Raw genomic sequence first — 23,437 nt, 5'->3', positions numbered from 1 at the left:
ACAATACATGTTCATGGCTTCCACTGGAAGCTTTGTTTTTTTATCTTGTACGATGCCTTGGTCTTAAATCACAATGCTACATATATGTTTTTATCATTTGGCAAAAACTTCAGAAGAATATATTCAACATTTAAAAATCTTTCAAAAGTTGAAATGAAGCTTGCATTATTCGAAAATAGCTTTTTTTGGTTCAAAAATGGGAAAATGATCATAATGGAGTAATTTGATAGCTCTGAAGAGAAATAGAAATAGTTGAGCTAATTTCATTTTAGCAAGCCTCTGCTCTGTATTATTTTGATTATCTTCATTTATGAATATCCATTTTCCTCTTTTGAATAAACAAGCATTCAGGAGAACTGCTCTGTATGTTAATTTGGCTAGTCCATTCATTTATTCACAAAGGTTTTATTTCTTCCTAGGCCAGCTTGAGAGATCATCCGTGATAAATTTTTCTTTATAGGAAACATGTTTCAAGATGAGCAATATTTTAAAAGTATGTGTATATTGATTTATATCTTATTTATGACTGTCAGTAGTTATGCCAGTTATCAGTAATTGTATTTTTTCAGGACTTAAAAAATTTAGATTCATTTTGAGTATAGCTTATTTTTAAAAGTATTTTACTTTCATAGATACCTATTTTATGTTGACAGCTTTTTGACATTCATACCAGTGGCTTATTGGCAGAAATCCCTACAGGCCATCACAGCACCATCCAGTATTGTGACTTCTCCCCGCAAAATCATTTGGCAGTGGTGGCTTTGTCCCAGTGCTGTGTGGAGGTGAGTAGTTCACTTACTCTGTGAGGTTGTACCTCTGCCAAGAATGGGCTACTTAAACCATTAACTACTGAGAATGTTTGAGAAATAGTAGAGCATTTTCTTCACAGCATAATGACCTATAGCTTTAGGATATTAAACTATATAGCCAGCCTTACTACTTTAGCAGTGATTGAAGATTTGATTTGATAGTATGACAAGGAATGACAGTATCTTTCAGCAAGTATTTGTTGAATGCCTAGCATGTGCCAAGGTCTGGGGAAACAGTGGAATGAACACTGGTTTCCTAGGCAGAAACATGGCATCTCTTAAACAATATGAAAGACAGGATCTTCTGTAAAAGAAAGGATGAGAGATGAGTCCAGTTCAGATTTCTTAGATCACTGAGAAGAAGACAAAAGTTAATTTAGAATTGGTTAACCTAGGATGTTCATTGGTGAGCACTAATGAGTAAAATGACTCTTAAAAATTGCCTGTTAATATTTATAATTTTGTACTTACCTGATAGATTTTATATTCAGAATCTATACCTGACTGGTCCTGGAAGAATTTCACCCAGTGAATGGCTATATTAAGTTTTTTCAAAAAGCAGTGAACTGATGGGTTTTTTTCCCCAAAGATGGATTAGTTTTTCCAAGCTTTATTACTACTTATTCCTTGAGTGGGTCTTACCATCAGGTAGTTTGAAGTTCCTTGTGGTGACAGTCCAAGAAGGTGGGTATGGGCCTTTATCTGGAAAATAGAGAAATCAACTTGGTTCACAGGCTCTCCTCAAAGGAAGCTTGACTACCGCAAGCACTTCTTTAGTGTTCCGTGCTTATTTCAGCAATTTTTAGCGAGTTTGACAACTTTGTTCCTTACTGCAGAGCTGTTGGGGGAGAGTTTCTGAGATGTAGTCCGTCAGCATGGAGATAAGATGAGAGTGGGTGTGCTCTGTAATCTCTACTTAATTACAAGTACAGAAGCAAGTACAGTGCAACTAACACTGAAGAACTTCCCTGCCAAGAATCTACCCATCGGAAGCATAGGCATTAAGTGTGAACAAGCTCCAGTCCTGTTTGAAATGGTGGGAAGAAGTAGAGTGCTGTGGGCAGTGTTCTCTTCAGGGGAGTCCTTGATTTGAAAGTTTCAGATGTGGTAGGAGATCTTATCTATAGATCCTCAAGGCAGATGTTGGAAATTTCCTCTTTCTGGGTTTTTGTCAGGATTTTAAGGATTGTTGCTTCTCCCCTAGTGCTCCTCCTAGTGGAGGAAGAACTCTTCTTTCAGCCTTTCCTGTCACTTCTACAATCCCGACCCTATGCTATTAGAAAGCTCCAGGAAACATTGTCTTTTTTCTTAAAATAGGGACCTGGTTTTGGGGGCTCTGAGAAATGATGGGAAAGAACAAGAAGGAAAAAGGGAAGGATTTTCAAGGGAGATTTTTTAGTTATAGAACCACTTTCATTTCTGGCTTTTAGCTCTATGTGTCCACAGGAACTTGGACTCTAGCAATAAGGCAAAGAAAATGTCATACAATTAATTTATAACCATAGAACTCACTGATTGAAAACCACTGGGCATGTGATGAAGTACTTGTTTTCTCCATGCTTGTTCTGAAATCATAAAGTAGGTCTGTCATTCAGAGTGTAATGAGAGGAACTCAGGCACATATGGTACTTCATTAGACTGGAATATATTTGAGTAATTTACAGCAGGGACAAAATACAGCCAGGGTGGCAGACATTGACAATTCGTAATAAGCATGAATAACAGAAATGTGTACCTGTACAATTAGCATATTCATTTATTGTAGGGTTTTGCCATTTGTTGAAACAAGGATTAGATGACAGTGGAAAATAGTCTATTTTTTTTATTTAAAAAAAATTAAATGTTTGCATGATTCTAAATCAAAGCTTTTTTTAAAAAAGTTTTATTTTTATTTTTTTAAGATTTTTTTTTTTATTTGTCAGAGAGAGAGACAGAGACAGCACAAGCAGGGGGAGCGGTAGGCAGAAGGAGAAGCAGGCTGTCTGCTGAGCAGGAAGCCTGATGCGGGACTCGATCCCAGGACCCTGGGATCATGACCTTAGCCAAGGTAGATGCTTAACCGGCTGAGCCACCCAGGCGCCCTTTTATACTCTTCTGTAGAAATATATATGCTCTTTGCTTATTTTCTGTAAACAATATATCCCAGTGACTAGTCATTATCTGGGTGTTTTTACAGTTACATAATATTCCATTATGTAGTTTATTCAGTCAGTTCCCTGTTGATGGTCATTTGGGTTGTTTCTAGTTCTTTTGATATTAAAGATAAGATGCAATGAATAATCTTTTGCACAAGTCATTCTGTATTTTTGCTAGCTTGTTTTTGGCCTATATTCATAGAAGTGAAATTACTGGTTTACTTTTGCTATTTTTAATATTCTTGATATGTTCAAAATGCTTAAGAATGTGATTTCCTGTATGCTATGTTTATTCTGTAGTTGTGGAATATGGATTCGTATTTAAAAGTGGCTGATTGCAGAGGACATTTAAGTTGGGTTCATTGTGTGATGTTTTCTCCTGATGGATCATCATTTTTGACATCTTCTGATGACCAGACAATCAGGGTGAGAAATATTAAGATTTTCATTTAGACATTTGTTGATGTCTACATCTAACAAACTAAGAAATTGATGAGCAGTATTGGGGGAATTAAAACAAGAAACTACTAGATTAATATTTATCCTTGAAAAGTGCTGTTATATGGACTATAACAGTCTCATTCATCCCATACATGTTCACTGAGTATTACCACGAGCCAGGTGCTAGAGAAGTACAATGATTAAACTGTATTTTGGTTAATTTAAATATTTACTAGGTAATATATTGACTTAATTTTTGACTCTTTTCTCCACTTTAAATTTCCATATCTAATTACTTGCCAATTGTAATGGATTCTGCCTTTCCATTTTCTGTCATTTATTTCTACTATTTATTTATTTATTTATTTATTTAAGAGGGGGGAGAGAGAGAGAGGTAGGGGGCGGGGAAGAAAAGAGGGAGAGGAAGAGAGAGACTCTTAAGCAGCCTCCACGCCCAGTGCAAGTCCATTGCAAGCCCATCTCGCAACCCTGAGAGCATGACCTGAGCTGAAATCAAGAGTCAGACACTTAACCAACTGAGCCACCAGGTGCCCCTATTTCTACTTTTTCATTTCAAGTTTAGGTGCTCATTACATGTTGCCTCTCTCTCTCTTTTTTTTAAGATTTTATTATTTTTAAGTAATCTCTGCGCCCAACATGGGGCTCGAACTCACAGTCCAGAGATCCAGAGCCACACACTGTACTGACTAAGCCAGCTAGGCACCTCAGCATGTTCCCTCTCTTAATGTATTAGTCTTTGCCACAGTCTTTTCTTTTTTGGTTTTCTACATGCTGCTTCTAAGATATTGTCTTCGTGTACAATATAGTCATGTCGTTTTTGCTCAAAAACAGATAGGGTTCCCTTGTCTACTAAAAATAAGTAGGTACTCCTAAATTTACACTGAACTTCTCCACAGTATGGCCTCATTCTGGCTTCAGTCTTTCTTTTGGTTTATTCCTACAGGTAGCCTACAATGGACTGCTCACATTTTCCCAATACCCTGTAGTTCCCTGCTTCTTTTGCTTATGTGGTCTCTTATGTTTGGAATACCCTGTTTCCCTGTCTCTCTTCTTGTTGAAATGTTAACAATCCTACAAGTTCCCCCAAGTCTTCTGCAAAGCTCTTCCTAATATTCCATTTGGGGGAATGTCTTTCTTCTTTAATGTCATATAACTCTGTGTCCTTTTCTTATGGTACTTACCAAATTCTACTTTGAATTTAAGTACAGATTTCTTTACTTCTCACCTTCAGTACTCCACTGCTCCTCCAGCTTGTTCACATGTCTTCAATTGTAAGGTCTGTGAGGCCAGGGACCCGAGTTTATCCCTGTGGCATCTAATATAGTGTTTTATACACAATGTAACTACAGTTTTTTTTAGTGTTTACTGTATGCTAGACATTGTGTGAAGTACTGTACTTATGTTTTCTAATTCTCACAGCAGTCCTTTTGGCAGCTGAGGAAACAGTCACAGGAAGGTTATGTCACTTCTGCTTAAAGTGCCAGTCTCAATAAATGAACCAGAATGTAATTCATCTCACTGCTTCCTTCATCAAGAAAGTCTTGTTAAAAAAAGATGAATCATATCACTAAGCATACGGCTTATAGTTTGTTAGTGATATAGTTGATTTACATTCTGGTACAGACTCCTTATCTTGGCATCAGACAGTTTGAGGACTAGTAGGAGTTCTTACTTTGAATAACACTGGGTTAAGTAACCTGCCCAAAGTCACAACTTTAGGTGGAACTAGAGTTCATACTTGGGCATTTTGGCTCTAGCACCCATTACTCTTAATACTAACTACTACTCATTATAGCATGTAATTAACAAATATTTGTTGTTGAATTATAATCTAATAATTGAAAATTTTTAGCATCATAGGTATTTTGAGTATGAAGCATGTTTTGTATCTTGCTTTAAGACTCTAAGCCTTCTCTTTACATATTTCAGGATATGGTTATCTTATTTTAGTTTTTTTAATCTCTTAATTAGCTCTGGGAGACAAAAAAAGTATGTAAGAATTCTGCTATTGTGTTAAAGCAAGAAATAGATGTTGTGTTTCAAGAAAATGAAGTGACGGTTCTTGCAGTTGACAATATAAAACGTCTGCAGGTGAGTATTTTTTAGAAAACAATGGGAAAAATTGTTTTGATTGAACTCACCATTCACATTTTTCTTGTTTGGTTTTGAACTTGGGATCAGGCATAATTGTGTAGTATCTAACAGGTGCTCAGTAGGCATCAGTTGAATAAATATGTGGGTTTTGAGCTGAGGTCCAAATATGCTTGTATTTAGAAGTAAAAAAAAGTGATACCTTGTCTCACTTCATTCCTCTCCTGTTGGTATCTATGATCACATTCCTTGATTTGCATAGAGTCCAGGAGGAGAACTTGAGACAGACTGAGGGCAGGACAAAGCTTAACAAGCTCTAAAGCTGTAAAGCTCAGCTTGATGTGGTGGAAAGAACAGTGTCTGTTCACTCAGGAGGTACAGGTACAGCTTAAGTTTTACTGTCAGCTCGTTTTATATGATGTTTGAGTAAATTGTACACTTCTCTGAGCCTCACTTTCTTCACCTGTAAGGTCCTTTCTATGTTCAGCAGTCTGACCTGGTTATAGGGTGAAGGTGGAATCCAAATTCTGGAGACAGATATGTGGAAGTAAACGGTCTATGGCATGTGGTTATTTCTCCTTGTCTACTGTCAGGGGTCAGAGTCAAGGTGTGAGACACCCCTTGTTCTGTATTTTACACGTTGTACTATCGTCTTTAGTATGTTGATGTCGAGCTCCTAATGCCCTGTGTTTCTGGGATGAATTGGGATATGGAATTGAATGTTAATGCCTTGTTACTGATTTTTAGCAGACTTGGGATATTTTTCATTGCAGCTTTCTTGTCAAGTTCAGTGTCCTCATGCTTGTATTACCTTTATTAAATTTGTGCAACCTTTCTTTAATAGTTGTTGTAACTGTGAGACTTCAAAAAGAAGTCTTCTGACTATAAAAGTGTCATTCTATATCAATGATTGTGGGAGAGTTTAGGGGATAGTTATAAACTTGACAATAGTTCCATTTAAGTGAACAAAACATTTTTTAGTCACTACTTAGGAAAATATGGAAATTGATTTTTGAGAGAAAGAAGATAAATTCCGCTTTTAGCAGTTCAGTCTTCATTTTGAATGTCTAATAGATAAGAATCTGCTGGGTAAGATATTGTAAAATAAAGCGTACCTTGATTGATACCCTATAATCTTTGTACCTGAAACAGATATGACTTCTTATTTCATGTTGAAAAATGATTTAAGACTTTTAGATTGTAACAGAGAGAGGTAGCTGACAATTGATTTAAGCTTGAGATGTAGTTTCCTGGGTCACATGTTTTAATCGGGTGATGAGACAACTTTACTAATGAAACGTAAAAAAATAATTATTAGCATTGGTACATATTATGAAATTAGGTAATCTTAGTTTAAGCATTATAAGTCCAGTCACCCAAATTATGCTTATGGGTTCTTCCCCAGAACTCCCTTCTCCCCCACTCAAAAAGATAAAGAATTTTAATTTATACTGTTTTGTGAGCGATTTAGAGGATATAAAACCCATTTTTATTTGAATATGGCTTTTTATGTATCCTCAGTCCCGTTTCACTAGCCCCCTTGAAAAATATCCGAAAAGTGTACTTTAACAAACGATAGCCCTATTAAAATGGGCTTTGTGAAGAAATGGAAAACTGGGTGCGGAGCTAGCTGTGGGATTATAAATCAGACAGATGTGTCTCAGGTGGTGGGCACAGTAGCTGCTTTTTAAACCTTTTAAAGCTCATTTTATTTTATGAAAATGTATTTGAACCACAAAAGTGAAATGAAATGAAGGCGTGAAGTGCTAAATGCAGCTCTGAGACTAAGATAGGGCTTTGTTGTTCCCCTGGGAGCTCTTGTTGGTTATTTTCTGTTTCATTTCATTTTTTCAATTGAAGTCTGTTCTAAAGAACAGAAATTGCTCTTGTAGCCTAATAACTGATTGTGCCTTATTTTTCATTAGCTCATTAATGGCAAAACAGGTCAGATTGATTATCTGACTGAAGCTCAAGTTAGTTGCTGTTGCCTAAGTCCACATCTTCAGTACATTGCATTTGGAGGTGAAGATGGAGCCATTGAGGTATTCCATTCTAGTCTTCAGAGTCCTTCTGTGCAGAAGAGTTATTTATTTAAAATTAATTATGTTGTCTGGTATTTTAGCTTATACTAAAGAAATCTTTCTGTGGTATATTAGTCATTCTTCTGTTAGACTAAAATTAATCTTACAGTCCTGTTGGTGGTATATTTTTCAAATTGCCTTTACTACTGTTGCTCAGACTTTTTGTCTTTTTGTGTTCTTATTCTCTACCTAGTTGTTTTGCTGTTCTCCAAGTGTATCAAACACTCTCAGAGATTTAGCTATCTGTGCAAAGAGCACTATTTTCTCTCCCTAGCCTTTGGTGTAAGTTTCCATTTTGGTACTGATAAGGTTCATTGGGAATGTCTGTGCAGGATTGCCTTATGCTTACCTGTTTCACCAACCCTTTCTGTTCTACTTTTGGTATTAGAAGTATACCTTTTTACCACTTGAAATCCTTAACTTATTAAAGAAGACCAAATAAATGTTAACAATGTAATAAAAATGATTTTATCACAAAAGCACTTTGTTTTTAGCTGTACAATAGTTTTTCAAAGAACGTTGGTTCCTTCTCTCACTTTTTCTCACCCAAACTTTTTGGAATTATTTCTTAATTTATTAATTGTGGCACTAGCCACATTTACTTTACAAGGAAATACACAAATATTCTCTAGTCTATATTGCTCCACAAAGAGGAGACTATATGTTTATACACAAAGTGAAGAAGGAAGCATTTAGAAGGTGATGTCAATGTTATTATATATTTGGGCGTTGTGGCATGGGTTCAGAGTTAAGGTTTTGTGTTTTTTGTTATTTTCATTGTGAAAAATTGTGAAGTTGGGTGCTGTTCTGAAGAAAAGTATATTGTGGATTTTTTAAAGCAAGGGATGGTTATACATTTACGAGTGAACCTTAGTCTTCCCTCTCAATCTCATCTCTCAAACTGGTGTATATTATTATTGATTCTTAAAGGATCTTTGCTTCCCCCTTTTCTTTTTACCTTGTTGCCAAAACAGGTCTACATTCTTTTTGTTTTTACTGTTTTGAAATGGGCCATACAGATAGTTTAAGGAAATAATTCACAAAACACACATGTGCCTCATCCATATCCCTGTCCTCCTCAAAGTCATCAAATGATATAAATACTATATAAATGAATCATATGAGATTACCAGTATTTGACTCTGTATAATCTGTAAAATGGCATTTTCATGTGGTTGGGCCTCGTATCAAATAATGACAGCTACCATTTTTGGGTGTTTATCAGTTTCTCTCATGGAATTATTTTAACACCCTGGATGTTAGATGTTGTTACTCCTGTTTTACAGATGTCTAAACTCCTAGTTTCCACAACTTTCATTAAGTCAGTAAGTGGCAGAGCTACAAATCAAACCCTGGGTCTCTGAGCCACTGTGCTCAACTAGGATGCTAGCCTGCCTTTGCCCTGTAGCAGTTGTAAGATTGTCCTGCTCAATGCGGAAGGCTCTCACTCATTTCCCTTTGCTTTCTAAAGGGCCTTTTATTAGACATGCAGGTTAGGTTTGAATTTCTACAATGTCCTATTTTAGCATCATTTGTATTTTCCTTAGGCTTCCTTGAGTACATTTAATTTGGGCAAAAGAACTTTTTTTGTTTTGTTTTGGTGAGTTCACTTGAAAGCCTTTTTGACATAGTCATTAGTTTTTGAGTTCTGTTACCACTTTCTTAATCTCTGCATTTGGCATATTAGTCTTTATTTAATTAATTAATTTATTTATTTATATATGTACGTATTTGACAGAAAGAGACACGGCGAGAGAGGGAACACAAGCAGGGGGAGGGGGAGAGGGAGAAACAGGCTTCCTGCGGAGCAGGGAGCCCGATGTGGGGCTTGATCCCAGGACGCTGGGATCATGATCTGAGCTGAAGGCAGATGCTTAACAACTGAGCCACCCAGGCACTCCGCCCCCCTGGCATATTAGTCTTTAGCCCTTATAAGTATTCTCAGTGTACCTCCCCAGCCTATTCATATCTTCTTTTCTGTTACCTGTTTCCCTCATTACCCCCTATCTTTCCTTGTCTGTGTTGTTTTATAAAGAACTTGCCTTGTCTCTCATCCAGAATTTTTTTCTTTCTTCTCTCTCATCCATCTTAAATGTCATTTCCTTTTTGGAGGCTGAGTCCAGGCTGCCACTTGTTTGATGAATTGGGTAGTTGAGTTCTCAGAAGGACCACTGGTTCCTACTGCTATCTGGTCATTCCAGTGAGTGTTTTATTTTAGCGTGTGTATGTGTGTGTGTGTGCATACACTTGTGTGTATGTATGTACCATTCATTTGTGTGTCTTTAATTAAAATGAAAGCACTATGAGATGAAAATTTTATACCCTTCTGTAGTCTAATTTTAATTTAATGTCTTTGGGGTGTAATGCCTGGGTGTTGCTGAATTTCTTGGTACTAATTTTCTGTGCTTTTCTATTTTGAAGATTTTAGAGCTCCTAAACAACAGAATCTTCCAATCCAGGATTGGGCACAAGAAAACTGTGCGGCACATCCAGTTCACAGATGATGGGAAGACTCTTATTTCAAGCTCTGATGATTCTTCAATTCAGGTGAGGGGAAGGATTAACTTCCAACATCTGTAATGCTGACTCTAGCAAGGAACACTTTGGTTGTGGCTCAAATCTGGTGTGCATTTTAAACATTTCTTTAAGATCCTATTACTTTGGCCATACATTCAGATTATGCACATAGATTTAGATGAAACCCATACATGTTTCATATTTTTCTGTGGGTGAGGCAGACAATTTGACTTGTGAACAAACCCTCTACTGGAAGGTTGTTTATTTTGAAGATCAAGGAATCATTTGAGTTCCCCTGCCTGCCTTGGTATTTGGATTTGTATCAGTAAATATACTTTTTTTGCCAAATTTATATGATTTCTCTTTACTTTTCTTGATAGTAGTAAAATCTGATTGAAATAATTTTTTTTTTTTTAAGAGAGAGCGAGAGTGCATGCATGCTAGCAGGGGAGGGGCAAAAGGGGTGGGAGAGAGAGAATCCCAAGCAGGCTCCACACTGAGCACAGAGCCCATCTCAGTGCTTGATCTCATGATCCTGAGATCATGACCTGAGCCAAAATCAAGAGTCGGATGCTTAACCGACTGAGACACCCAGGGGCCCCGCTGATTGAAATAATTTTATTCTTTTAAGGATAAGATGTTAATTATAGGGATGAAATCTGTGAAAAAAGAATAGTTTGTCATAATGAAGGATTATGGATATAGAGGCATTAAGCCTACTATATGTTCTTGAAAAATTAACTTTGTTTTTATCAAAGTTCCAATGCACATACTTTTAAAACTTAGGTAGTATTACAAAGCTCATTATGGAAAATAGACCCCCCCCATTACTCATTCTCCAGAAGCACCTCTTTTAGCTTCTAGATATTTCTTTTGATATTTACCTTCATGCCCCCATATCCCATGCTTATAATGTTACTAATTTCTATGTTTGAAAATTTACTACAAATTAAGATGAACATATTAAGATGAAAATTTAGCTTTTTTTCTTTTCCCACCTGTGTTACCTTTGACATATGCACACACCCTTTTATCAATCCCATTATCCTAATACAATTATAATAAAATTTTGTTGAGGTCATTAGTGTCATTATAACTAAGTAGACTAAGTATACTATGAATGTGTTTTCTGCCTTAATGCAGTTTAGGACAGTTCTACCCTTGACTGGATGTGGTTTGCAATTATTTTACCCTAAAACTTTGAAGACTTTGTTCCATTTTCTCCCAGGGTTCCAAAGCTCATATTGAGAAGTCTGAAGCCATTCTGATTCCTAGTCTTTTTCTCTGGAAGATTTTAGGATCTTCTCTTTATTCCTAGAATTTTGAAATTTCATGATGTTGTATCTTGGTGTGTATTTGTTTTATCCATTGTTTTAGACATTCATGATCCCTTCTCAGTTTGGAAACATAACATTTTTCAATTCAAATAAACTTGAATTTTTTTCTTTGCTCCCTCTCCATCCCAGTATGCTTTCTTTTTCTGTAAAAACCATTATTCAGATATTGGATCTCCTGGACTTTTCATGTAATTTCCTTTTTCTACATTTCATAATTTTATTTTTATTTATTTATTTATATATTTTTAAAGATTTTATTTATTTATTTGACAGAGAGAGAGACAGCGAGAGAGGGAACACAAGCAGGGGGAGTGGAAGAGGGAGAAGCAGGCTTCCCGCCGAGCAGGGAGCCTGATGTGGGGCTTGATCCCAGGACCCTGGAACCATGACCTGAGCCAAAGGCAGACACTTAACAGCTGAGCCACCCAGGCGCTCCAACATTTCATCATTTTAAGCTGTGCTCTATTTTCTGGGAGTTTTCTTCAGCTTTCTCTTCCAGCCCTTTCATGGAGCTTTTCATTCTACCATTTATTTATGTATATATGTATGTATGTATTTATTGAGAGAGTACGCAAACTGCAGAAGGAGAGGGAGAGAGAGAATTTTAAGCAGGCTCCACACTCAGTGCAGAGCCCGACACAGGGCTCGATCCCACAATCCTGAGATCATGACCTCAGTCAAAATCAAGGGTTGGACACTTAACCAACTGAGACACCCGGGCGGCCCTCATTTCTACTATTTTTAATGCTGAAGAGTCCATTCATATTCCTTTTTTTTTTTTTTAAGATTTTTATTTATTCATTTGACAGAGAGAGAGATAGCGAGAGCAGGAACACAAGCGGGGGAGTGGGAGAGAGAGAAGCAGGCTTCCCGCTGAGCAGAGAACCAGATGCGGGGATCATGACCTGAGCCAAAGGCAGATGCTTAACGACTGAGCCACCCAGGTGCCCCCCCATTCTTATTCCTTTTGAAGAACATTGTGTTCTTGTTTCATGGATGTGATATCTTCTCTGAGAATGGATGGATATAAAAATAATATATAAATTATATATAAATAATTTTTTCCTCAAAATGTAATTTTCATGCATAGTTGCTATTTCTTCCAAGGTGTTTTTTTCTGTGTGGTTGTTTTGGCCTCTTGTTTTAAAGGTCTTCCTCAGCTGTGTGGTGATCACTTTTAGTGTGGACACTAGAAGGCTGATTGAAAGCTCTGTGTGTTTACTGAGACCTTTTCTGGAAAACGATCTGGATGGGGAATCTTTGCTGTCAGTATCTTTAGGTCTTTTGTCCTGGTCTTGTCAGATTCCTAGAGAGGAATCTTCTGGTCTTTCTGCCAGGAGGTTATAAATCTGGCTGACAGGTTCTTAGAGCTAAGTGGGGAAGAGAACTAAGGATAGGTGTAGTGTCTCCTTATTTATTTATTTTATTTTTTAATTTTATTTTTTATTTTTTTAAAGATTTTATTTATTTGACAGAGACACAGCAAGAGAGGGAACACAAGCAGGGAAAGTGGGAGAGGGAGAAGCCGGTTTCACCCGCTGAGCAAGGAGCCCGATGCGGGGCTCGATCCCAGGATCCTGGGGTCATGACCTGAGCCGAAGGCAGAGGCTAAATGGCTGAACCACCCAGGTGCCCCAGTGTCTCCTTTTTTAGTGTGTAAACCTTCATTTGACCCCCTATTCTCAAAACTGTAATTCTTTCCTCAGTTGTGTTGGTGCCCTTTAATTCAGTCTTCTTTCTGGTTTGCTCTCATTGTTTGGAGGAACATTTTCTGCACTTTACTCTTTTCTCATAGTAACTTTGTATTCATTGACTGGTCTTTCCTTTTTCACACAATATTAGTTTTCTTGAACTCCTTGGAGTGGGAAAGGCCAACATTTCTAGCTTTGTAGCTCTCCAGTTCCTCCTTCTGTTTTCAGAGAGCATTAAAATACGGCCTTGTTCTTATGATATTGCTTTGCCCTGTTTCCTTCTTTTATTTTTATTTAGACCTTCTCTTTCCTTTGCTGCCATTAGCCTGTTCTACTCAATTTGGATTTTATTCCCAGCAGTTTCTGCTCATTATTACAGGATTGTTCTGGTTAATTTTGAGAGTTCATAGGTCCCAGACTGGTCTAGCCCTTCCAGACTGTACTGTAGTTGCTTTGACTCCGAGTCTGTTGCTGCTCTCCCGTTGGTCCACCGCACTTCCCAGTGAATGTCACTTGGCTGTTTTGGAATTCTCTTGTTTTTAGTTCTGTCAGACTCTCCATGCTGTTCTCTGCTTCTTCCCATATAGATACTGGGATGCAAGTCTTGCAGCTCTCAGTTTGTCCCTACTCAGTTGTATCTTGGGGTTTGTGGGGATACTTCATCAGTATCAACAACATGGTCTTGTTGTCTGTGCGTTTTTGGTTTTGCTATTTTAATTTCTTTGTCTGCTTTTAATAGAGGCTTCAGGGAGATTAAAAAAAACTATGCCTGCATGGTTGCCATCTTCCCATAATTCCTAATAGTTCGAGTCTTCGCCTCACCCTCACTCCCACCTCTGATGTCCTCAGTGACCTCAGTTTCTGAGCATTTAGTGAGTTCTCTAGTGTCAGTTTTGTTGCTTTTGTCTTTCTATAATGCTTTTAGGATTCTATTTTCTTGGTCTGTTAAGTCATTTACCATTCTGCTTTTTGGACTCCAGCATTTTTTTGTTTTTAAGGATTTTATTTATTTACTTGTCAGAGAACACACAGGTGCACACAAACACAAGCAGGGGGCATGGCTGGCAGAGGGGGAGAAGCAGGCTCCCCGCTGAGCAGGGAGCCCGATGCGGGACTCGATCCCAGGACCCTGGGATCATGACCTGAGCTGAAGGCAGATGCTTAACTGACTGAGCCAGCCAGGTGTCCCAGGCTTCAACATTTTGTTGTCTTCATTCCCATTCTCTTGACTTTGTCATTGTAGTAGGGTTTTAGAAGTGAAGGAGATATAAATGCATATGTTCAACAGAAGTTAATGTGTGTTCTTTTATTTAATATATCTGTGTGTGTGTGTATTTCCTATCGTAGCAATATTTATAGTATTAAAAACTGTTTAGACAGGGCACCTGGCTGACTCAGAAGAGCATGCAACTCTTGATCTTGGGGTTATGAATTCAGGCCCCACATTGAGGGGAGAGATTACTTAAATAAATGTTAAAAAAAAAACTATTTTGAAAAAATCTTTTTATGTTATATCTTTGTGAGTTCTGTATGATTGGAATGAAATTTGGTTTCAGTGCAGACTCCCATGATACTGGTGTATTATCTATGAAACTCAGCTTGATTTTCACCTTTCTTCCTCTCCAGATGGCTTTGAAATGGGTAAAACTAAACTACATCTGATGGAATTCTGCTGAGACATTGTATACTGTATAGTTTTTCTGTCAGAAGCTAAATTCGTAGGTTTAATGACCTGCTTGAACATCAGATATTCTCAGCCAGGGGGAGAATAATTTCTAGGAATATTTTTAGGATCGGAGTTAGATTATTTTTAGAAATATGAGTTAAGTGGTGTTTCATTCTTTTTTTCTGCTATACCCAGAATACTTCTTACATTTAAAATGTTTTAATGACTATAATTCATGTAATAAAACTCTTGGTGGAGGGGGCGCCTGGGTGGCTCAGTTGGTTAAGCGACTGCCTTCAGCTCAGGTCATGATCCTGGAGTCCCGGGATTGAGTCCTGCATCGGGCTCCCTGCTCAGCAGGGAGTCTGCTTCTCCCTCTGACCCTGCCCCCTCTTGTGTGCTCTCTCTCTCTCATTCTCTCTCTCAAATAAATAAATAAAATCTTAAAAAAAAAACAAACAAAAAAACTCTTGGTGGGTATTTCCAAGAATTGACTGGTTGGGTTTTTGTTTTAATTTTTTAGTAAATAATTAATTGGAAATTTGTCTCCGCCCTGCCCCCCCACAGCTTTGAGGTGTGACAAAAATGTATATATGTTTTAGATGTACATGATGATTTGATATGATAGGTACACATTGTGAAATAATTACAGTGATTAAGTTAATTAACAAATCTACACTTATATCACATAGTTACCATTTTGGAGGTTTATTTTACTCATCTTTGTATCTCCAGCATGCCTGGCTGGAATTTAATAGGAGTTCAGTAAATCTGTTGAGCTGAACTAAAGTTAATGCCAAGATTTGTAAAATCAACTCACCTGCTTATAGCACCTAGAGTTGTGAAAATTGAGGTCTACTTTTGGTAGTTTTTGATCCTTTTTCTTGAGATAAATAAAGCCCAAGTAATAGCCGTGTTCACCTGAGCCAATGTATGAGAATATATTGACTCTCGCAGGTATAAGAAGATTCTTCAGGATTTTTAAAATTTAAATTTTGCTGTTTATACCGCTGAAAAAATTCCATAGTGTATATATATTGCAAAAATTATAGCTAATGGTAGAAACATCCCCAAACTCAACCTTAATACATTTGGCTAATGCTGGTGAAAGTTCAGCTGTTATGTAAGGTGATTCCACTAGTACAGTGTGTTTGAGTCCTGTCATCACTGCCTTATCAGAAAGCTTCTGCAACAAAAACTGTTAAGGCTACTCTTAATCTTCCCATAGTGATTGTCAAATTTTGTATTCCATCGACTCAGGAACGCTCCCTGGCTTCTTGATGTGAAGGGCAGCAGTAAGAACCTAAGTCAGGATTGAACACTGAATCAGACACAGCTGGGAATGACAGTGCTGGTCACTCAGGAAGAGCTGTTAATAGTAGCCACTGATTCTCTAGTCCAGTAAAGCCAGAAAGTAGGAGAGAGCCAGAAAGTTCCTAGAGGAAATGGTGTAGGGTATTTTATGTTTAGTCACACTGAGTGCCTTTCCTTTCTGATATGATATGGGGAGGCAGAAAGCCTCTGTTTCTTCCCCTTCCCCCAGCATGTCTCTTTGAGTTCTTAAAATGCTGAAATTCCTAATTCATTCTCTTTAAAGCTCCTCTCACTTCCAGCTCCTTTTCTAGGATCCCCTTGTCCTCATACAGATACCCTGCTCCTAATATCCCACTTCTGTGAATGAGCACTTGGAGACAGAGAGAGAGATCTGAGAGCCAGGGCTCAGTGGGGAGGGTGGCTGCTAAGTGTGGAGCATAAAGGAGTAAAGAAAGGGGATAAGAGAAGTGTCATTTCTTTTACAGTTTGCTTAAAAACATTTCTAATGTTGAACCTTCACCAGTCAAAGACTTGACCCAGAATATCACTAATGTGCATACCTGTGGTGGTTGCTGATTTTTCTTTATCTTTTTATTCCTGATGTTAAAAAGTAGAAGAAAATTCTGTTCCAGTCTGCCTGATTTCCCACAGCTCAGAAACCCAGCTTCATCAGGCCCACTGGGCTTTTTTTTTTTTTTTTTTTTTTTAATATCTTCCCAAACTTTTTTCCCTGGGTTTCTTTTACATATCCTGTATTTCAGCCAGATTGAACTATGAACCAGTCCCCATAATCTTGACATGTTTTCCTGTTGCTGTGCTTTAACTCAAGCATTCATTTCCTTTATTTGAAATGCCCTTCTCAGGTTGTGAATCATACTTCCAGCCCATACCTCAAGTCTACTTTGAATGTACTGTCTCCATCATTTCAATTTCTTCTCCTCCCCTGTGCCTGAGGAATTCTTCCTGGAGCTTCATGTGAAAAACAATGTACTATATCACTTCTTTTGTCAATTTGAGGATTGCATTAGGGAATAGCTAATAGCTAAGATCTCTGAAACTTAGAAATTCCATGACTTGGTTTGAAGCTGCTCTGGTCACCCTGACCTTCCCTGGCAGGAGGGCCAGTACGATTCAATGGTTTCAGTGGAACTAGAATCTTCAGTCTTGGCCTAGCTTGTGGGGCTTAGGAAATTGAATATGTAATAGGGATAATTTTCTCTGGAAAATTTAATCAGATGGTGAGCTCACTAGCATATTGTGGCTTTTCCCTATCTTCTATTATCATTAACTGCTCTCCAAGCAAGTGAAGAAAATGAATTTTATTTAGGAGGAAAAGTATTTTATTTTACTCCTGGTCAAGGTAATTAATCCCAGCTTTTCTTCTCTTTATAAAATGGGAATGCTGTATTCTTTCTTGGTGCTCTTCTTTGTTTTACCGAAATGCCATGAGGGCAAAAGATGTTAGGCAGTTGAGCACATACTACCACACTCCTCCAATGGGATATCATGAGGAGAGGGTTATAACAGACTTATTTCTTTGATATTCAGGTATGGAATTGGCAGTCAGAAGAATATGTCTTTCTACAAGCCCACCAGGAAACAGTGAAAGACTTTAAGCTCTTGAAAAATTCAAAACTGCTTTCCTGGTCATTTGATGGAACAGTGAAGGTAATCTGAAGCACGGGTTGCCTTTTTAAATAAGTATTCTAATATTGTAATGATTATATTTTGAAAGCTGAAAGAAGATGGATGGTAAGTGACTACTCAAATTTTTAGATTTGTTTTCTCATGCCTGTTTTCTTTTTACTGCTGTCACCTACGTCTCCTGTGTATTTATGAGCATCTGTACTAAAGGGCACTTAAAGAGGTCAGAACAACCAGTGTGCTAAAGCTCTTGTTTTATAGATATGTATTCTAGATGATTATGCTCAGTAATACAAAATATTCTTAAAAGTGTCAACTTCTGAATTTTTTTTGAAGGTATGGAGTATTATTACTGGAAGAATAGAAAAAGACTTTGTCTGTCACCAGGATACAGTACTTTCTTGTGATATTTCTCCTGATGCTTCCAAGTTTTCATCTACATCTGCTGATAAGACTGCAAAGGTAGTTCAGTTAGTTGAAATGTGCATGCATATAAAAGTTTGGTATTGGTTATGTATTATGAGTCCAAATGATGTATAAAATAGTTTCTGTCTACATGTCTGTCTCATATTTTGTGAGTTTTTGGAGGATGGCATTGGCATTTAGTTTGTGTCGAATAGATAAATGAATAACGCGAGGGCTTTTGTTCTGCCTTATGACTTTTTGTCTATTACTAATAAAATGTAGTTTCTATTACATATTACATATTATAGGTGATAAAAAGCACTGAAAAGGATTTACATTTAATTGCACATCCACAGTAAATGTTTATGTAATTGGTATAAGTTGATACTTCTGAAAATCACATTCCAGTGAAATGATGCTGCCTGGTTAGGGACATTGACTACTCCATTCTCTTCTTTTTTCTCTTTGTTAATGACCTCATTATCTACCCATCTTTCCAAACTATAAACCTTGGAATTGTGTGGGACTCTATCCTGTCTTTTATGCTCTCTTGATTACTCCTCAGTGTTTTTTGGCTCATTCTCCTCCTCCTTGTCCCCACCCAGAAGATTAGACTCTCCCCCTTCATTGGTGGACCCACCTCTGGTCTGTGCCTCCTCAGTTTTATCTTTCCTACCGTGGTCTGAGTCTCCAGTTGAAACACCTCTGTGACCTGGTGGTTTATAAGCCAGACTCCTTTGCCCATGACCATCTCTTTTGCTGCATTGTTCCCTCTGTGCCAGGCTACTTTTACCTCCATCATCTGTGCATGTGGTTTGGCTTGACACAGGCTTCTCCTTTTTTACCTCGAAGCGTTATGACTCATTCTTCCAGACCTAGATTTGATGTCAGCTCTTCAGTGAACCCTTTCCTAGCCCTCAGGCAGGGTGAGCTGCTCTACCTTTAGTGTTCCATTACATATTACTCATGTTTCTTAGACATTTATTTCATATAACTATTCACTTAACAATTCATAAGTCTGTATTCCTGATTAAAGTTTTCAAGGACAGGGACTGTATCCAATTCATCTTTGTACTATCAGTTCCTAGTTCACGATGAGTGGAACATGGTAATTTCAGTAAATTCTTGTTAGATGGTGATGACAGAACCACAAGGGAGAATATTGGAAAGAAAAACAACTGCATTCCAAACATATTGGAAACAAAAAACGACTGCTGAGATAGTAGGATAGTATAGTGACTAACCTTTAAAAACACTGGCTGTGTATTAGGCCCTGTGCTAGGAATTTCACTATTATCTCATTTAATCTTCACACCTCAGGTACTGTTGTCCCATTGTACAAGTGCAGAGACTGAAGCTAGAGAAGCTTATGTGGGTTGTGCTAGGCCACAAGGAACTAGGCAGTGTAGGGGAGCCAGGACTCACACTCAAGTTGGCTTCACTCTGTAGACTGCTCTTAACTGATTTGCTATTCTTTCTTGTAAGTCTAAAGTTAAAGAAGCTGTGATTTTGGTCCTTGAGCTGAAGTTAACTTGAGTAATTAAAGGGAAAGTCAGAAAAAAACAGTGTTGCAAGTTGGAACTTGGGCCTCTAATGAAAATTTATGAACTGTTGAATGTTAGAATTTCTATGTGATTGAATTTATGGCTTACTAGCCCTCAGGGCGGGGTTTGCAGGTGCTTATTTTCAGTGTATTTCCTATTCCTAAACAATCCTAATTGCCTTCCAGATTTGGAGTTTTGACCTTCTTTCCCCTCTTTGTGAATTGAGGGGCCACAAAGGCTGTGTGCGCTGCTCTGTCTTCTCTGTGGACAGTACCCTGTTGGCGACTGGAGATGACAATGGAGAAATCCGGGTAGGAGGTTTGCTGACATGAAAGCACTGCTCTTTCTGTAGCTTTGGCTAATGCTTTGTTTCACGTTGGGGACCTTTGTTAATGTGACTGGGAAGCACAGGCCCTGGGGTTCTGGTTGGATGAGGCATCATTTGCTTTGTTTCCTGTGCACGTTTTATTCACAGCTGCACTCCTTTGCAGAAAAGAATTCATTTTAGTTAGAGTGAAGTGTATGAGTTAGAGTCTGTGCATGCGATGGGGCAAATGCCCAAGCTATTTGCATTTGGTTGTCTGCTCTTAGCTTGAGAATGATTCATCGGAATTCTTGGACCTGAACCAAAGGTTGTTTATAGGGGCAGAATTTGAGGAAAATAATTTTACAAATCGTCAACTAGGTTATAAATGAATAAACAGCAAATTCTGCTGTTTTCAGCACTGAAAGAAAAGATCTCTTAATGAAACCATATTCATTAGATAGTCCACATTTACAGTGTGGCCTATTGCTGTCCTCATGGGACTGCCTGCCTCTGGTTGCATTAGAAGGATTCTGCAGTTGATGGGAAAAATTTGGGCATTGGGATGGCTGCGTTAGTAACCAGCATATTTGAGGAGCATCTTGTTTTTTTGTTTTTTCTTTTTTACAAAGGAAGATTTAAAATTCATGAGAGAGTATGCAGTTTGCAGGAATGGAGGCATTATCAGATAGGCTTTCCAGGACAATTAAGATTCTCATGCTTGAGGACTAAGTTACCAACCTTCTCTGTACTAAAAAATGCATGTTAACTGAAGTGGACTGCTTTGGGAACATTGGTTTTGCTCTGAGTTCTCATCTTGGATGAGAATGCTCCTTTACTGGCTATGAAGGAGTATTTCATTTTTCAGAAACCCCTGGGGAAATAAATTCTCTTTCTTTAAATGCATGTTATTTAAAATTTTTTTTAACACATTAAACAAAAATTTTTTCTACCTGATCAAAATGTAGGAAAGCTGTATATATGTGTGTGTATATATGTATCTAGCTTATATCTAGCTATCTTACTGAATTCTTTCTAATGAGTTTCTCCATTTGATTCTCTTGGATTTTCTAGAGAAACATTTATAAATGATGATTTTGGTTATTTTCCCTTGCCTTTATGCCTCTGTATTTCTTTTTCCTATTCTGATGGGCATTTATTTGAGAAATTAGAGTACTATTCATATATTAATTATCACTGGAAATAAATGGAAGCATTAGCATCTGTAAGTAATTGGGTATAGATTATATATATAAAACCCTGTAGGGACTTATTGTTTAAAATATGTTTGAATGACTTTAGGTATTTGAATGATCTCTGTCAGAATTCTTAGTGGTAGATACTGGACTAGAATTCTATGTTTTTTTTTTTTTTTTTTTTTTGGGGTTTTTAGTCCTTTTTTTGTTTTTTTTTTTTTTGCTTTTTTCTTTTTTTTTTTTTTTTTTTTTTTTTAGGGAGTTTGTTAGGCCTTTGTTTGTTTGTTTATTCCTTGCTTTTCCCATTATTTTCTTTTTATTAAGTGAAAAAAGTCACAATATTCTGACCAGTTCTAAGTTCTCTTATTTTTTGGAGTATGGTTAATGATAAATATTTTTTAGTAATGCATTTTTATTATAATTAGTGTTTTTTTTAAATTTGGACAGGAGAGAATGCAGTCTAAATTCCTGAGGTATCACTGAATTGTAATTATATTTTTAAGAAAGGTTTCCAAATATGTTCCAGAAGAGATGGATAGATATATAAAACTTCTGGGTGACCCTGTTAATGCATTGTATATCCTGTTTGTACAGATATGGAATGTCTCAAATGGTGAGCTGCTTCATTTGTGCGCTCCGATTTCAGTAGAAGAAGGAGCTGCTACCCACGGAGGCTGGGTGACTGACCTTTGCTTTTCTCCAGATAGCAAAATGCTTGTCTCTGCTGGAGGATATCTTAAGGTAAGAGTTCCTCAAAGACTGTGAAAGAAAAGAGCAGCCTATATCCTACTTTCCAAGCTATTTTCGCTTCCTGTTTCTCAGTTGGGCCTGCTACAACCCAGCAGAGCGGAAGGGCAGTTACTGTTCCGCTCATCTGGCAGCGATGAGACTGAGATCTTGAAGGCTGCTTTCCTCCGCTCTCTTGGAAGTTCTGATGGCAGTGTTAGGAATGTTCTCTGTCCAGAGTTCTCATACTGCCCCTTACTTAGATGATCAGAATGACTAGGAAGTTGGGTGTTTAACTTAATTTTATTTTCCACATCACTGATTGTTAACTCTTGGTTGAAAGTCTTTAAAAAATGTATTTGTGGAAAAAAATTTATTCATGAAATTTCCTTTCTTAAGTAGTAGTAGCAGCAGCAACATACTGTTTTATTTTATAGCCTACAAAATGCTTTCCTTACGTCGTCTCATTAGCCAGCTTTGTGAAGCTTAAATTTCATTATCCGTGGTTTATAGATGAGGAAACTGATGTTCATGGCGGTTGTGAGTTTCCTAAAGTTACATAGTAAGGTAGTAAGGTGGCTTGTGTAAACTTATTGTTAGAGAACACAGAGGCTAAGGATTGAATGTGTTGTGGTGCCTCAGGGTCATTTTTTGGTGCTTGCATCTATTTATCCATCCACTCAATCAGAATGTGTGAAGTGCCCACCGTGTGCTAAGACACTGCTGTATGGCAGTGTTAAGACTTGGTTTTTGCCTTCCAGTGGCTTACAGTCTGGGGGAAGCAGACAGTAAATAGTCTTTAAAGTATAGGAGGGTTCTGGGACATGTCTGCATACAGATAATGGAGTTAGCAGAGGCTTCTTAGGGATGGGGACGCTTGAGGTAGAGTGTTTTGAATGGTGGTAAAAGGGATCGAAGATACTATATATATATATATATATATTTTTTTTTTTATGGAGCAATACACCAAATTTATTAATAAAGTGTTAAGTGACAAAAACTCCAGCTGAAAGAGGGAGTGCTATTGGTGGTCAGGAAATTAGTCCTACATGCTTAAGACTCTGCCAGTTATAAAGACTGCAAGGCAAAATACTGAAAGCTATGGATATGAAGAATAAATGAGAAAGCCAGAAAACAAAAGAGAAATTAAGTCAATATACCTAAAAGTGAGTACAGATAAATAGCATTAGGTATAGGGACAAGATTAGTCTATGAAAGACTGTGCATCTAGCTAAATAAGTATTATTTATTTATTTATTTGGTGTAGTGTTCCATGATTCATTGTTTGCATATAACACCCAGTGCTCCATTCAATACATGCCCTCTTTAATACCCATCACCAGGCTAACCCATCCCCCCACCCCCCGAAGATACTATATATTGTACTGACCACTTAAAATAGATCCCTAATAAATTAGATCTTACAGTACTTTTCTTTCTTTCTTTCTTTCTTTCTTTTTTTTTTTCTTTTTTAAAGATTTTATTTATTTATTTGCGAGAGAGAATGAGAGACAG

The 23,437-nt window shown here is 37.4% G+C and overlaps 1 protein-coding gene across 4 annotated transcripts in view; it reads left to right on the top strand.

Moving 5' to 3' along the window:
• The window catches only part of APAF1 (apoptotic peptidase activating factor 1), a 92,681-nt gene that overhangs the window by 62,565 nt on the left and 6,679 nt on the right, over window positions 1-23,437 (top strand). For 3 of the 4 annotated variants that reach the window (XM_034987762.1, XM_034987764.1, XM_034987763.1), the window contains 9 exons: window positions 654-782; window positions 3,245-3,370; window positions 5,378-5,497; window positions 7,423-7,539; window positions 10,000-10,125; window positions 17,652-17,771; window positions 18,084-18,209; window positions 19,882-20,007; window positions 21,791-21,937. In XM_034987762.1, coding sequence (XP_034843653.1) covers window positions 654-782; window positions 3,245-3,370; window positions 5,378-5,497; window positions 7,423-7,539; window positions 10,000-10,125; window positions 17,652-17,771; window positions 18,084-18,209; window positions 19,882-20,007; window positions 21,791-21,937 — 1,137 coding nt within the window. Of the gene's footprint in view, window positions 1-419; window positions 494-653; window positions 783-3,244; window positions 3,371-5,377; window positions 5,498-7,422; window positions 7,540-9,999; window positions 10,126-17,651; window positions 17,772-18,083; window positions 18,210-19,881; window positions 20,008-21,790; window positions 21,938-23,437 lie in introns of those variants that run through there. The other variant, XR_004676096.1, reaches the window with a different exon arrangement.

This window comes from Mirounga leonina, unplaced genomic scaffold (assembly GCF_011800145.1).
Source record: "Mirounga leonina isolate KUSES-001 unplaced genomic scaffold, KU_Mleo_1.0 Mir_418, whole genome shotgun sequence".
NCBI lineage: Eukaryota > Metazoa > Chordata > Mammalia > Carnivora > Phocidae > Mirounga > Mirounga leonina.
The sequence above is the reverse complement of the archived record's forward strand: the minus strand, read 5'-3'. Positions and strand labels throughout refer to the sequence as shown.